The 16,461-nt window shown below is 43.0% G+C and overlaps 1 protein-coding gene across 43 annotated transcripts in view; it reads left to right on the forward strand.

The window, feature by feature from the left end:
• RBFOX1 (RNA binding fox-1 homolog 1) overlaps positions 1-16,461 on the forward strand; it is a 395,937-nt gene that overhangs the window by 340,838 nt on the left and 38,638 nt on the right. For 11 of the 43 annotated variants that reach the window (XR_008619185.1, XM_028498770.2, XM_028498775.2 and 8 more), the window contains 3 exons: positions 5,088-5,127; positions 11,660-11,702; positions 16,362-16,426. The exons of 4 other annotated variants lie outside the window; for them this stretch is intronic. Coding sequence is in view for 34 of the 39 variants with exons in the window: in XM_028498770.2 (XP_028354571.1) it covers positions 5,088-5,127; positions 11,660-11,702; positions 16,362-16,426 (148 nt within the window). In the remaining 5 variants the exon portion in view is untranslated. 28 more of the 43 variants (XM_055090217.1, XM_055090214.1, XM_055090215.1 and 25 more) reach the window with 7 other exon arrangements.

The raw sequence follows: 16,461 nt of genomic DNA on the forward strand, positions 1-16,461 counted from the left end.
ATACAAATGCCAGTGAGTTTATGGACCCACGTGATATCCATTCAAAAACAACTAGATGCATTAAAAATATTATTTTCCACTTGCAATGGGCAGTAAGATAAAGCAGCTTTAAATAACCTTTCCTTCAAGAATGTGTTTGTGGTTGGGATATATTATGTTACACAAACAGATTGTATAGTTTGGGCATCGCATGATTTCTTTCTTTCCTTTTCTTATAAAGTAAACTAATTTGCTATAGTGCAATCATTCCCCGCTTGCATTCATTCAGCTATTTAAGTCCTGTTATTACCTTTCTAAGAAAATGAGATGTGCATTTGCATTACGCTCTTGCCAAAGCATATTGCGGTTCCGAAGATATTACAATTACCTTTGCATGGCTAGACAGACCGCCTCTGCATTAAAATAAGGCTGCACCTGTTCAATGCATGATGGCAACTCTCTTCTCTTGTACTGGGATGTGGCTAATTTATCGATAGCTACGCATTAGACATCATCCCCTACCTTCCTTTCCCTTCACATATGCACCTGTTTAGTGGGGTTTTAAAAAAAGTGTTTGGATCCATTCTTGAAAACCAGCATGGGACTTTCTCAGAGCTTGCCTACAAGCAGCTCCTATTTAGAACAGGGCCTAGGAAGCTGACCTTCAGGGTTGTCTCAAATGTAAAGTAAAATGACACGTGGAGGTTGGTGCTCCATAGGGCAATAAGCCTATTAGTCCTAGGACTGGCAGCGTCAGCATCCCCGTTACTCGTTAAAAATGCAAATTCTTAGACCCCACCTCCCCACCCCGCCGTCCAGATCTATTGATTCAGAACCTCTGGGCTGGGCCTGGGGCCCGGCCATCTGTGTTTTAACAGGCCCTCGAGGTGGTCCTGATACCTGCTGAAGTTTGACCACTGCTGCCTGCCGTGGCAATTTAAAATTTGGGCTGTGAAGCCAATACAACCTGGGCTAGTGTCCCAGCTTCTTCGTCGGTACCTAGCTCTCTCCGTTTCACTCTCTTGATGTCCAAAGAGGCTATAATAACATTATCCGTCTCATAGGGGTATTTTGAGGATTAGGTGGGATAATGATAATTAGGTCAGACTAGGGACGGACACAGAGGAGTCGCTCTCTAGGTGTGAGGGCTCGTGGCGATCACATTCGTGCTATGACTTAGGAAAAAACCACACAGTATCGTGATGAAACTCGCAGCCCATCAAGTGGCTTCGTTTCGTGCGGCCAATGAGGATTGCCGGATCGGTTCCTAGTTTTTTGGAGTCATTGTGAAGGTAGATCACTCACCCTCTGGTTCGTCTCTCTCCAAATTGTGCAGGTGTTGCCCATAGTGAAAACCAGCAGTCCCTACCCTGGGCGGTTTGTAAGAGCAGCTAGAATTCTCCATTTCCTTTCTTAGGGAAGCCACCACAGTTGGCTGGGCCTCTGAACACCCCCAGACTAGAAATTATGCCCTGGACCCTCTAGACATCGGACCTTGCATTGGCTGTTCCCTTTGCCTGGCTTGCTTTTCCTCCCTAGTTCCTCTTGAACTAGCTCAGGCGCTGGGGTTTCTGGGCCATTCCCTGGGGTTCCCTCACCTCTGATGCCAGTCCTCCTCCTTCCATTACCAGGTCAGAGCGCCATCGTTCCCCTCCTCCGCAGCGGCTCTCGCGGCTGCCACCTCACATCAGTGTACCTGGCTTTGTGCCTCCCTGTAAGCCCCCTGAGGGCAGCCTTAGCTGATGGACTTGCCCTGAGCCTCAGCATGGTGGTTGGAGTGCAGTAAACATTTCAACAGCAGAGCAATAGGGCTCATCAGTCAGTTTGTTTGAGTCTGTTCAAATGAGACGCCAGATCACGTTCCCTTTGGTTCTCTGTCTTGTAAACGTGGGATGTCAGATTCCCTGAGTAATTTTCCGTGGTCCGTGGTGGAGGGCAGAGCATGGCAGCCAGGTCACCCGGCTGAACAAGCCTAAGGCAAACATCGGGGCCTGTTCCTGACTCATTTCTGGGAGCTGTTGGTACCAAGAGGCTTGCGGTGGAGGCATGCAGCTGGCCACAGTGCGCAAGAGCTTGTCCTGATGAAAGAAGGGGCCCTTTTCTCAGCCAGAGCTCTGCCTCAGCCACTCCTGGTCCTGTGCCCCCTGGAGCAGCCCCCAATGTCTGCTCCATTATTCACAGAAGAGCAGACACAGATGGGGTCCCCCTCTACAAATATTTCGAGAAAGGCATCCCTTCCCATATTTGAATGTGTATTAATGTTTGGTTAAATATTAATATATTGTTCACATGTACATCACATTCTGTCTAGCCTCTTGCACTGGTATCCTAAGTCCGGGTCCAGGTTTTTGGGGTTTTATTGTTTGTTTGTTTGTTTTTGACCTCACCGCGTGGCTTGAGGGATCTTAGTTCCCCGACCAGGGATCGAGCCCATGCCCCCTGCAATGGAAGCGCGGAGCCCTAACCACTGGACCGCCAGGGAAGTCCCAGGGTCCGGTTTTCGAATCTTACCCCCCTCCCCCATTGACAGTAGCCATTGTTGCTGAATAACCAGATGAAGATTCTACCTAGAATTGCTCTGTGTCACCTTCTGTCACCTACTAATGGCCAACCCCCCCCCCCTTTAAACTATGGGCAATATTCACTCAATAGATATTTACTTACATCTTCAGTGTGAAAAGCAATGTGTTGGCCATCAAGTGGGATAGAATGTCGAGTAAGCTATCGGGTGCAACTTTCAGGGCGAAATGAGCTGCCTACACCAATGCCTTTAATATTTGACCAATATTTAAAATTGTTGGACCAAGTGGGAATTCGAGGATTGGAAAACGTGATGCTGGTGTTCACAGGAAGGAGGAAAAACTCCGCTTGGGGTGGGCACTGGATAAAGCTCATAGCGATGTGATATTTAATTAGAACTTTGTTGGCAACTACCTTGCTCATCACTTTGCACACATCACCTAACTCAGTCCTCCCTTGACGCGGGCACTTACCTCTTTCCCCATTTCACAGATGAAGAAGTGAAGCTCAGATAGCTTAGGTCATTCGTCCCAGGGCCCATAGCTGCTGACTGCTGAGGCTGTGACCCAGATGCCCGTGTGTTTCCTCTCTAACTTGGCTCTTGAATGGTGCTCTGCTTTTGGATGAGGTTATCAGGAGATAAGGCTTCCCTGGCACAAGGACCAGCACTTGCAAGGGCGTGATGTCAGTGGAGGAATGGACAGCGTGACGTCTTGGAGGAATGGACAGCGCTGTTCTGATCTGGCTGAATGATCAGCTCTGGGCCCAGTCTCGTTGGCAGAGGCCAGCCCTGCCTTCTGACCCCCAACAGGCAGTATCTTTTTATGTTGGAAATGTTGAAAGAGAAATCAAAGCCTAGCTCAGGATGCCACTTACCTCTGTATCTCGGATTAGGGTTTGACGCTGCTTGACAAGTGCTCTTGTGAACCGGAGCCCCTTTTCGATCCAAATAAAAACAGCTGAAAGCGATTCCTACTGACCTCCTTAGCATGTGAAATCCCTGCCCCGTTTTTAAAGATGATGGTACTTGGGGTTAGCCAATCAACTCTGAAAAGCTCTGAGAAGCACACTGCAGTGTTCTCCAGCAAACCAGTGTCACTGCCGTGTGCGTGTGTGCATGTGTGTGTTGTCAAGTGTCTCCTCTTGGCTCTCGATATGCTTGGCTTACCTGTGGGTCCACTCTGCTCCTGAAACCTGCTGGAATCCTTTGGTAATCAAAGTCCTGCTTCTGTTAGGACCGCAGCTCCATTCAACGGTGGGGCGCATTGGAGAATTTGCGGTGGGGTGCATTTGACAGAATCATAAATCATCTGTAAACTCCATGGGAAGAGATCAGGGAAGGTTATTAATAACAACTGCTATCCTTTGGAAACATGCCTTAGAAACCCACAGTTTTGTATTTGAGATGTCCTGGGATCTTCACAAAGGCCTGTGAGGTGCGCAGTCTACATGGGATCCTCATTAAACCCGTTTTAATGCTTAGGAATTTTAAGTCAGTTTCCTAGGATCACAGAGCTGTGAGCTTCTTTTCCTGGATATTTCACTCGAGGTAAACCAAAAAACTTCTGGAAATAGTCCAGGATCTTTTATTTACCCCGTCCTGTGAAGTCCCTTCTCTCTGAGATGACTAAATGGACAGGAATCAGAGAGCTGCTGTGAGGCCAGGCTTGTTCAACCATTATGTGGGAGTCTGCTTAGTCTGGTTATAATTTATATGAATATACACACAGACATAGGCATGCACACACACACATATGACTCATGAGCCCACATACACACAGATGTGCAAACACATACTACTACACACATCATATGCACAATATCTACATTCATGTACACATGCACACACATGCACTTATACACATGCACATGGTATACACATGCACGCACGTGTGCATTTACATGTTCAAAGTAACACACACATTCATATGCATATATATGCACGAAGCACACCCATATACAAAAGCACACCTATTTCTTGCACACACATCTACACACCTGTTCACACACCTGTATAATTAGAGATATTCTCCTACATGTACCATAAAAGAGGGGCACATGGAATTACCAGATAGAATACTAGAGTGTGAAAGAATATAGAAGAAAATTCCTGAAATCGTTTGGATTGTGCAGTGCCCCTGAGGTCATTCAGCTGTAACCCGTATTGAAAATGTGACATCCATACGCCTGCTCTTATCAATCATATATTTTAAGCAGATGATTTTTTTTTCCGGGGGGACCTAGATGGTTTGGCTGAATGCAAACCCCGATCCTCATATCTGCGTGGGTCACTTAAAAAAAAACGTGAATCCTCTTTGCATTTCTGCACCCCTCCGGAAAGATTGGGAAGTCTGGTACCCAGCACGCCACCATGTCCTGATTCTGGGCCGACACCGAACCCCAGCCTAATTTTCTCAGTCTGATGGACTGCCGTTGTCTCCAACCTCCTTAACCAATCTGAAAACGATCCTCGGTTCCTGTGTTTTGGATCTTGTGACCAGACTAACTTCGCCAGTGCAGGGGTTGGTGTGTCTGCATGGGGAAATGCACTAATATGAATGTTTTTCTTTGTGTGTGCACCCTTGCAGTGTTGTTTACCAGGATGGATTTTATGGTGCAGACATTTATGTAAGTATTCATTAACGTGCATGCCATCCTTGTTTCCTCCCGAGTCATTCTTTTTACAAGTTTGCTGCAAATTTCTCTACTGGGTGCCGCCCATTTCCTCTTCCTGTGAGAAAGAGTCCAAAGGCTTGGAGGACTGAAGGCTTTTCTGCTCATGAAAGCCCTCGTGCTGTTGAGTGAGTGGAATTAACTCCCTGATTAACTTCAGAATAAATGCAAAACACCTTCCAAAAAAGATGACATTTTTTTCCCATGTCAAACTAAAGATCCGCCTTCAAAAAGAAATCCTCTCTGAAGTTCTCAGTGTGGTCTATGTGTTTTCAATATAATATGTAGGATGACAGCTGTAGCTACCAGCTGTAGAGGGTGAAAATATATTTTCATGGCTGATGTTTTGGATGTTTTCTTGTAAATATATTTAATTGTTGATCACTACAGCCCTAGAAAGATATTTCTTCCCCCAAACCCCGTTTCTCTCTCTCTCTCTCCCCCATTGATGATTTTAGCAAGAAATATCTCCTAACAAAATACAGACCAACTTGAGCATTCAACTCTTATTTTTTTCCACTCTTTATTCCCTCCATTTCTCCAAAACAGTTACCTGATTTAGAATTATTTGTCCAATTTAGAATTGTTTGTTAAATGGTACCACTTTATTAAGCTTTTCACTTTTAGAGAAGAGGAGGATGTTTCTCATTATGGGGCCATAATTAAATTTACCTAACTTGATCTAGAGGTAGTTATTCACCCATGGTATGGTATTAGCTGCAATGTTTTGAAAATGACTTGGAATAAACACAATTTAAAAGAAATGGGTGGGGTTGGGGGGTATTTTCTAAATCATATCATTATTTTTATTACGAGGGACCTCAAATAAATTCAGTGGAATCATATTTGTTGTTTTATAGATTAGATAACAAAGAAAAATATAACCATATTCCTGATCAAATTGAGGCAATTTACTAGAAAATAGAAAAGACACTAGTTATTTAATTTCCTTCCCTTCGAATTTCAAATAATTACAATTTTGAGGCAGAGTATTAATCTCCATCAATGATGAACTTGGGTTTTATTATAATTGCATCAAGTACATTTATTATAATCTGTGGGTTAGGGTTTTTTTTTTTCCCCTTAATGAAATGAAAGAGCAACCTACATGTTCTTTATTCACCCAGGGAACAACCTATTTCCTTCTTGTGTGTGTCGCTCCATCCACTCCTTCCTTCTCAAGTCCTCTTTTTCCAAACTTTGAGTTTATACCATTTTAAATAGAGAAGCAGGCAGGGGCTAAACAGGCTGGACCTCCTCCAAATCCTCAGATAACCCATGAACCCAAACATCAGTCTATACCCTTCCCCTAGGGTAGCCTCTGGATAGAGGATGCAAATGGAGGGAGTTAGGACTTAGTTTAGGACATTTTTTTTTTTTTTAATTTGGGAAATGGAGGAGAGTAGAGAAGGGATGGAGAAGTTAGAAAAAAAGAAAATACACAGAAAGGAAAACTATCTTCATCAACACTCACCCAAGGGGAAAAAAAAATGTGGACATTACTAAGCCTAGCTAAAATCAAACACATTACAATTATTAGCTGCCATTTATCGAGTGTTCCCTTCTCTGTAAAATGACAATAATTTATTGATTATTTGTAAAATGACAATGACATTGAATTATTAATTTGTGCTGTCCTATGGGTAGGTCAGATTGGTGTCTTTTCCTTGCCTCATAGATTTTTGTATAACAGGAAGTAGAAGCTTCCTGAAGGTATAGGCAGTAGGACCCCACAAATAAGGCAAAAGAATGGGCGAGAGTCACGGATAGAGAACGTCTGCATTGGTTGAGACCAATGAAAATCAGCGAGAACAAGGCAAGTCGAGAGAGCAAAGAGACTCAGAAGAGAGCGTCCAGACTAAGGTGGAAAGAGAAATTCCATTCAGGGAGAAAAGCTCCAAAAAAGTCCCTTTGTGCTTTTGGTTCCTTTTGGGGTTTTTGCTTCCCACTGGGTGAGGTTTGGATGAACAGAGTTACGTCAATAACTTCAAGTCCTGAGTTTCCTGGTGTCAAGGCTTAGAAATCTGTCCCTTTGGCCCTTATCAAGCCACCCTACTAGCCAAAAACATTTATCTGTTTTTCCCACTGTTCATATTATGACGATAAGATTTTAAGGAGGCAGCTCCAAACAGGCAATTTGGTGACGGAAAAGCTAACTGAAATGTGAAGTTTTAGCTTTTGTTTACGCAGCACATTTCTGTCCTCTTTCCAGGAAGGTAGCTTTTGGAATTACTTTGCTCTGTGTCCGACGGCAGCTTTGGAATCTTGTTGCATGGGTGGTGTATGTATGTGGGGGACAGTGATGAACCAGACTGCCCCATTAGGGCAACAAACCAAGGGCTCATAGATGGCCTTAAGCTGATTTAAGGCAAGAAAGAATATGAATATTCCCTGCACTCTAAAGCTTATGCTGCAGGATTCATCCTGGCCAGAAGTATATTATAATCTTGAATGTGCTATTTCAAGCTGCTACCCCTACCTCCTTTTAGATACTGGTATGTTCTGATGACTGGAAATGTCCCCCGTGCTCCATTTTTTTTTTAAAAGAAATGATGATTAAAGAGGTTCATAAAAAGGCAGGCAAGGTTCTATTTTATTTCAAGGAAGTTTGTGGCTTGCTCGTTTGATCTCATTAAAAATAGTGCACTAGCACAGGGAGATCAGCTGGATGCTTTGTGACCACCTAGAGGGGTGGGATAGGGAGGGGGGGAGGGAGACGCAAGAGGGAGGGGATATGGGGGATATATGTATACGCGCTGGAGGCTTTGTGACCGCCTAGGGGGGGGGGATGGGGAGGGGGGGAGGGAGACGCAAGAGGGAGGGGATATGGGGGATATATGTATACGTGTAGCTGATTCACTTTGTTATACAGCAGAAACTAACACAACACTGTAAAGCAATTATACTCCAATGAAGGTGTTAAAAAATAAAGTGCACAATAAATAGGTCTAGGGCCATCCTGAGGAGACCTGGGACATGTCTTAGACACATTGGTCCCCTCTAATAGGTCTAAGCCAGTTATTTCTTTTTCATTTTATTGGGCAGAGTAATAAGCTTCTGGCTTTGGTTACTTTTAAGGAAAGTAAGGGGAGGCTGCTCTCCAAATCTTCCTGCCCCGATTATCCTCAGCCTTGACAGTGGATCAGAGCAACCCAGCAACTATAGCAGCGTGGGTACCAGAACGACTGACCTTTTGTACATACACTGCTTTCTCCAGCTCCTTCTCCTCTTTTTCGTCCAAGGTCCCCATCCCTCCCACCTGATGGTGGAGCCCTCTGGCATCGCCCAGTCCTGCCAAAGCACAGAGGATTTGAGAGACCCACAGGATCCCTGTAGCTAGCAATCCCCCTTACCTAGAATTAGCTCCTCTTAAATTTTTCAGGGAAGAGAAGATTGAAGTGAGAGAGAGAGTGATAATCATGGACACCCTGAAAGTGCTGGAGGCAGTGGATTTGTAAGAAGGTGCTGGGGGCTAGAAGCTAAGGTTCAAAACCAGGGATGCTCCTCTGGGCTGAGTACTTGGGAGCCCAGCCCTGCAGGGGAGATGCTGCCTGTCATGCTCTGGCCCAGTGCAGATGGCCACACGTCAGAGGACACAAGGGGTTTCTGAGTCAGCAAGGAGGGTCATAGAAGTCATTACCTGGGTCCCTTCTACCTGAGGACATACTACATACACACACACACACACACACACACGCACACTTTTAGTATTTCGAAAGGTAGGAATTGAGCTTCCAATCACTAGCCTATCAAACCTACAAATTCACTCATTGTTTAGTGGTACCCATTTCCATAAATTCTTTTGAATTAAAAAGTGGGCCATGGCACAACATTGGAAATCAACTATACGTCAATTAAAAAAAAAAAAGTGGGCCAAGTTAATGAAAAAATATATAAATAATAGGAGAGGCGATACATGGGTATGATCAACCGTTTGAAAGTTGAAGGACCATGTCCCCAGGACCTGCAAAGCAATCCATTAGATTTAGGGGTGAAGCTAGGGATCTCATAAGGCCGGCATCGATCAAGGAGCTGAAAATAAGGGTTGCTGAACTGAACTGAACAAAGACAAGTGTTTTCACCTGCTCAGGGAGATAGCAAAGGATATGGCATTTGATCAAAAGATAACTATTGAAAATGGAGAGAAGGAAATGATAATGGAGCTGTTAAAAAAGATCTGAGAAACTCTCAGTAGAAACAAGAGTAAGAGAGTAGAGTTCTGGGCACTGGAAAGAAGGGAAGAGAAGATAGGGGAGCAGGAGGGCAGAGAGAGCCAGAGAGTGAGAGGAAGAGAGAGAGAGAGAGAGAGATGATATAGAGTAATGGTATCTTTTTTTTTTTTTTTTTTTTTAGGACTGCGTTGGGTCTTCATTGCAGGCTTTCTCTAGTTGCGGCAAGTGGGGATTCTCTTCGCTGTGGTGCACGGGCTTCTCATTGCAGTGGCTTCTTTTGTTGCAGAGCACGGGCTCTAGGCGCATGGGCTTCAGTAGTTGTGACATGCGGGCTCAGTAGTTGTGGCTCACGGGCTCTAGAGTGCAGGCTCAGTAGTTGTGGCACGTGGGCTCAGTAATTGTGGCTTGTGGGTTCTAGAGCGCAGGCTCAGTAGTTGTGGCACACGGGCTTCATTGCTCCACGGCACGTGGGATCTTCCCGGACCAGGGCTTGAACCCGTGTCCCCTGCATTAGTAGGCGTATTCTTAACCACTGTGCCACCAGGGAAGTCCCGATGATATAGACTATAAATGTTAACCTCGTTCCCTTTTATTAGAAAAGCCCTAAGCTTTCTAACACTCAATGCAACTGAGAAGCTCCCTAGTGAATATGTCTGGATGAGATTCCAGTGCATTTCTTTTTTTTTTTTTTTTTTTTTTTTTGCGGTATGCGGGCCTCTCACGGTTGTGGCCTCTCCCGTTGCGGAGCACAGGCTCCGGACGCACAGGCTCAGCGGCCATGGCTCACGGGCCCAGCCGCTCCGTGGCATGTGGGATCTTCCCGGACCAGGGCATGAACCCGTGTCCCCTGCATCAGCAGGCGGACTCTCAACCACTGTGCCACCAGGGAAGCCCTCCAGTGCATTTCTGCATCATGCCTAAATCCTGTTATAACAAGGTTCTGGGTGACACCGTGACTTAAATACAAGTATTTCTGAATTCATGTCACTGCTGTCCATGGATCTTAAAAAGGTGTCCTCATTTCACTGATGTTTGAGCTCAGGACAGACGTGTCAGTAGCATTGAAAGGTGGGAAGAGAAAATTCTCCAGGTAAAAACCCCAAGTGTTTATTCCTGAGATCCTGCTTTCAGGATCTGAGCCAGCTGGGGGTCGGCGTTAGCCTGGTCAGTAACGATGGGGGAGGCAACAGCCCATCCAGAAGTTAAGCACGTCCTGTGTAAGAGACAAGACACTCAGCTGTTACATCACCTCATTCCTTCTGCACATGGTCCTATCAAGGAGCAACCTCATTACCCATCACCTCCATTTTTCTTTTCCCGGAGGAGGAAACTTTTTTCAGAAAAGAGATGAAATTATTTGTTCAGAAATCTTCACTGTCACTGGGGTTTGAGCGCATGTGATCTAAGTGCCGAGTTCAACCCTTAAGCCTTGGGCTAACAGAGTAACACTGTTGTCCCTATTGAGCAAACTTGAGAAATGCAGTGAAAGAAAGGAAAGGGGGAGGGTGAGAAGTGAGAGGCTAATGGAGAGTGTATGGGGTGGACAAGCCACAGGGAATAATATCTGTACTTGAAACATTCAAATAAGCGAGAGAGAGAGAGAGAGAGAGAGAGGGAACTTTTACAGTTGTAGTTCCATAAACGTAGATTTTAACTTAAAAAGGAAGGCTAAGTAGAACTAAATTGGAAAGAAAAGCCAGACTATATAAAAAATATATATTACACACACACACACAAACACACAATGTTTCTAGTCATATATGTTAAAAGCAGCTTTGATAGCTTCATTGTGATTCATTGTTTCATGAAATGCAATTGTGTTGTGTTATTACATGAAATTAAATTTAAAAAAATATAAAGGCGTTGATACCGTTATGCTGTCTGTCATCCTAATTGCCTCAATCATTAGGCATCAAAGTTAAATCCTCAGGTGTTCCAGAGAATTCCAATCATGAGATAAAGAGATAAATGTGAGCGAGTTAACTTGAACTATTGAAATATGCTGGTAGGGGAATAAGCCATGAAAATATCCTTTTTCTTCTTTAAAAATAAACACAGGTTATAACACAAAAACAGTGAGTGCGGTTTGACCCCCAGCCCCACCGTCTTGATACTCTCAGTTACAGATATTTTGTAGCTAAAAAAGGCTTGGCATTGCTTGGTCTTTCTTTTGGTTTGATGGGTCACTCTTAGGTCTTAGTGAAATACGAGAAGCAAACTTGTAAATGAATTGCTCTGGAATTTCTGTCTGACTTATGCATTTTCTTTTATTTCATTTTTGCATTGAAAAACATTACATTTCTGTTTCCTTATAGAGTAGTGTATCAAGAGCCTGTGTATGGCAATAAATTGCTGCAGGTATGAAATCCCGGCTGGTGGAAAAACTCATCACTATTGATTGTGGGTTTGCTGTGAAATCCTACTAACAAGACAATTCCGGGGAGGGGAGATGGTCTCTAACATAGAAGGAGGAAAGACTTAACTGAATTTTCCAGTTTTGATGGGAGTTCTTCTAGAAGAGAGATGCTCATCATGAAATGTTTCCCTCTTTGCTAGATTGTGTGTCAAAATGGAGGTCTGGCTCTTCATTTCTTGGCTTAAAATGTATCTGGCTTCAATGAATATAAACTCAGTGAAAATAATTCAAGGGTTTCATTGAACCGGTTGTCTGAAAAAAATTTTTTTAGTAGGTTCCTGGAGTCAATTGGGATGGTTAAACCAAAAAGCCTTTTTATACATCCAGCATTGAGGGTCAGCATAGCTGACATAACTTCCCCTGGTTTCATTGTAGCTTCTTAGAAATTTATTTCACAACTTCTGCCATACCTCTCAAACCTATTTCCCACTGCTGAAGCAACACCCAAATGAACGAACTTGTAGGAAGGAAACAGAAAAAAATCAACACATCCATTGAAGTGTAGCTGTCTGAGTCTCCAAATTTGGTCTAAAACCAACATTAAAACTGTCAAATAAATGGAAAGCGGAATGTAAAACTAAGGATGATCAGTGGACGTTTTATTACATGGGTTTCCCTGTAACCCGCATCCTCGTTTCTGTTCAGTATTAAGTCAATTAAGAAGGTACTTTTTTTTTACACTGTGAGATTAATCAAGTTTTAATAAGAAATCTAATATTAAAAAATGGGTACTTGGACCTAGGAGAGGACCAAATAATTAAAATTCCTGACATCAACTTTTATTTTCACTTTCTAAGAAAACAGGACTTCTGTTGCCATATTTCAAAAATAGCTGAACGTATGCAGATTAAAGAGTAATGATTTACATTTATGTTTTACCTTTTTCAGATGTTCTTTACATGTCATTATAGTGAATCAATTTTATGTATATTATTAATCCACCTGTTTTAGACAAAGTGAGATCCTTGGATAGTCTCAGAAAGGAAAAGCCCTACCCAATCCCTGTGTCCCCACCAATGACAAAAATTTCACCTTGCTTCCTAAGCAATTCGCCATTTGGATATTTGAATACCTTTTTCCAAAAGTATGCTCTCAGGTTTAAACGTGTGATTTCCGTTGTCAAACCACTTTGTGATGCAATGGAGAGCCACAGGGCTCATTAATAATGCTTTACAGAGTTCCACAAATGAGTATCCAGGGTCATTTCATTTCACTCAGCATCTTCCAAACCTGTTTGGTCATGAAACCTTGCCCTTCCCTGCCACTATGAATATCCCACCAAGCAGTTTTGAAAATGGTTCATTGGAGCATCATTAAAGGTCCTTAACTGATAACTTCCCCCAGTGGACCTTCAGAAGTCCTGCTAACAAAGGAAGTGTTTCTGACATGTATCTCCCATGGCTGCATCTGGTGGTGGTGGCCAGGTTGAGAGGGGAAATCCATAATGACATTTAAAATGTGTATGTTCTGTAAGTTCATACTTGTATTTTGCTGCCTAGCATGTGAAAGTGAGTACATTTTGTGAGTAGGGAGTGTAGACCATTTTGTGTTTGTCATCCCTTTTTTACCTTTGGTTTGGTGGTGGGAAAAATCTACTTGTCAAGGATGCATTTTTTTGTCCTAAGGTCTGGGAGGACCAGTTTCAATGTGAACACGGTTTGGTGACCGCAAATAGAAGTGGGTGCTTCTTTTTTCAGACATTACTCCAGAACCTTGCAGAAGCTTTGGCTATGCTCAGTGAGCTGGAAAATACAGGGCAATAAAATTGATTAGAGTCACCTGTTAGAACAGCTAATTGAAGCAATTTGTATTTTTTTGATCATTTTACAGTGTATGAACACATATACGGAGTTCATACACAACTCTGGTTTTCCCCTTAAATGGATTTCATACAGAAGAAAAATAGCGGACGAAGACAATGCAGTGTATAGATGTGGTGACATCCAGCCATCCAGTCCTTTTCTTTTTCCAATTATTACATATTTCAGGTATCACTTAGGCCTGGAGTGTCCAATACTGTAGCCACCAGCCCCATGTGGTTGTGTACATTTAAATTCAAATGAACCCAAATAAATCAAAAACTCCATTTGGTGTACCAGCCACATTTCAAGGGTTCAGTAGACATTTAGAACAAGCAGCAAAGATATAGAACATTTCTGATATCATCAGGTCTACTGGACAGCAAGAAGATCACTGACCAAGGTCAAAATCTCTCCACTGGTTCCACAGACTTTAGCAAACTATGACCTTGACTCATGAATCAGGAATACTTGTAAACACATTCTTAAATAACAAAGATAAGTGTCAGGACATTGACCACTTGTGCCTGGCTTGCATGGAAACGCACATTTATTTTCTCTAAATGGCCAAGTCATTATGCAGACATACAGAGGATGGATCTTTCCCGAAGCTTCATAGATAAGTCCCTCTGAAGGATCCCAGGTGTATACACATCCATTTTAGATTCATGCAATAAGTATCAACCTAATAGTCAGTGAGGTTTGTTTTAGGTATATTCTGTTTGCACTGCCACAGTTTTTCCCACTTATCAAACTTGCTACCTCCTTCCATTGATGGAAAACATTGCAGAAGTTGGGGGAGTCGTACAGAGTTCAAAGAAGGTTTGCAAGCAGGAGTGGCCAGAAATCTTTACTGGGACCAAATTCACAGTCACCGAGGCATGATTGATTGACATGGCACTTGATGCAAAGAACTTTGCAGTAACTTCTGTTTTCCATTCTGGAAGTGAAAGAAAAAATAAAACACACACTCAAACTTTCTCCATTCAGAGCTTTCAGTTGGTTACAGCTAAGGCCTCCTAGCAATCAGGAAGCCAATGCCAGCCCTTCCCTTCCTCATTAAGTTCAGGAACATACATACCTGCACACCTGTGTCTTTTATGGCTGCGTGATGAAAGCTGAAGAGATGGGCAAGCAGATGAAAAGAATGGCTCCAGAAATCTGGTGACCCCGATTTTCCCTCAGTCCATCGGTCTGTATTCCTCAGCGCGTCACTCTGTATCTGGAGCTTGGTGCTGGGTGTGACAACTGCTTTGGTTTTCCATCTCCTCAGCACATTTAATGAGTTTCTCCGCTCCTAGTTAGAGAACATGGTGTTTGGAACACCAGGTGGTGTCTGGCTCAGACCTCTTTTTTTAACTTTCACATTGTTTTTCAAGGGAGACTTTTTTTTTTTTAAATACTGGCTCCAAATTATTGGCGATTATCTGTCAGCATGTCTTGGAGGTATCCTCTCTAGCATGATCCAAAGAAGGAACTTGATTAAGGAGAAACTAGCTTTTTGGAATTGCTGTGTAAGTAAGAGCGAATTTGCTCTGAAAGTCAGCTGTGATTGGCAAAGGGTAGAAATAAACGACAATCAATGACAGAACGTTTTGATAGATGCTTCTTGCAATTTTCTCATTCATCTGTTTTCTATCCTATACCTGGAGTCAAATATAATGAACTCCTTCACCCAAAACCCTACCATTAAATCCCCCCATCACACCAGTTATTTATGCTGTTAGATGCTCTCTGACATCGCAGTCTGTCCTGAATTGCCCCTTTACAGTGAGGGTGAGAACCCTTCTCCCAGAGGATTATGGGACTATGTATTCTAATTAGAACCTGAACGGTCCCTGTGTTATCGGTGGAGACTGGATCCTGCTTGTTAACTGTGCTGAAATCATTCGACAGTGGTTGATGTATCGCTGTGGTCTGCTGAGCAAGGAGCTCTGTTATTTTCACAGTTTGATAATCAATGCTCCACTGAACACAGTTCCTTTAGAATATGCCCATTTGTTTGTCCTCTGCTTAACTGAACAATTGCAATTACTGGTACATACAACTAAATGTTAATTATTTTTCTCAGATTTTTCTTCTCTCCTAATGATTTTATTTACAAATTGGAAGACTTTATATTTTCCACACCAAACAAATTCTCCATCTGAACCAGTGTGATATCTTTAGCTGAAAAGACAGAATTTTTAATTGCTCACCATTCCTTTTTTTAATCATTACGTGACATTTAGAAAGCTGGAGACAGTCTTCTTTAACTGCTTTAGGGGTTGAACAACTACACGTGCAAGAGATGCCTAATACACTTTCAATCAAAGGGTTATCTTATTTTTTAAAATAAATATCAAAGTAAGACAGCAGGGCATTAGCTTGACCAATATTGGATTTTTAAGGAAGTAATCAAAGATTGAATAAAATGTAAGTTAATAGCTGATACGTAAAGGTAAAGCATACTCATCTTTGAAAATCTGGAAAGTTCAGCAAAGCATATAAAGCATTTAAATAATTCCCCATAATCCTCTCCACCCCAAAACAACTACCGTTAATTAACATGTAGGTACATCTCTTTCAAAGGGTCTCTGGGTTGTCCCTTTGGGATATGCTTACAACTGCTAACCTTTAACATCCAGCTGGGGTTGGTGGTCCACCCCCCATCTTTCTGGCGTGTTTTCCTACTAAGCTTTCATTAACCTCCACTTTAGTTTGTTAGAGGTGGGTGACCACTGTTCCGATGTGGTCTCACAATCGGGCGCCCTGAGTTGGCTTCCTCTGCGTTCCTAAGTCCACTTTCTCCTTGTGTTTTAGGGTGGTTACGCTGCATATCGCTACGCCCAGCCCACCCCTGCCACTGCTGCTGCCTACAGTGACAGGTAAGGGCCTTCCTTCTCATGCTTGACACTTACCT

The sequence above is a fragment of the Physeter macrocephalus genome, chromosome 14 (assembly GCF_002837175.3).
Source record: "Physeter macrocephalus isolate SW-GA chromosome 14, ASM283717v5, whole genome shotgun sequence".
NCBI lineage: Eukaryota > Metazoa > Chordata > Mammalia > Artiodactyla > Physeteridae > Physeter > Physeter macrocephalus.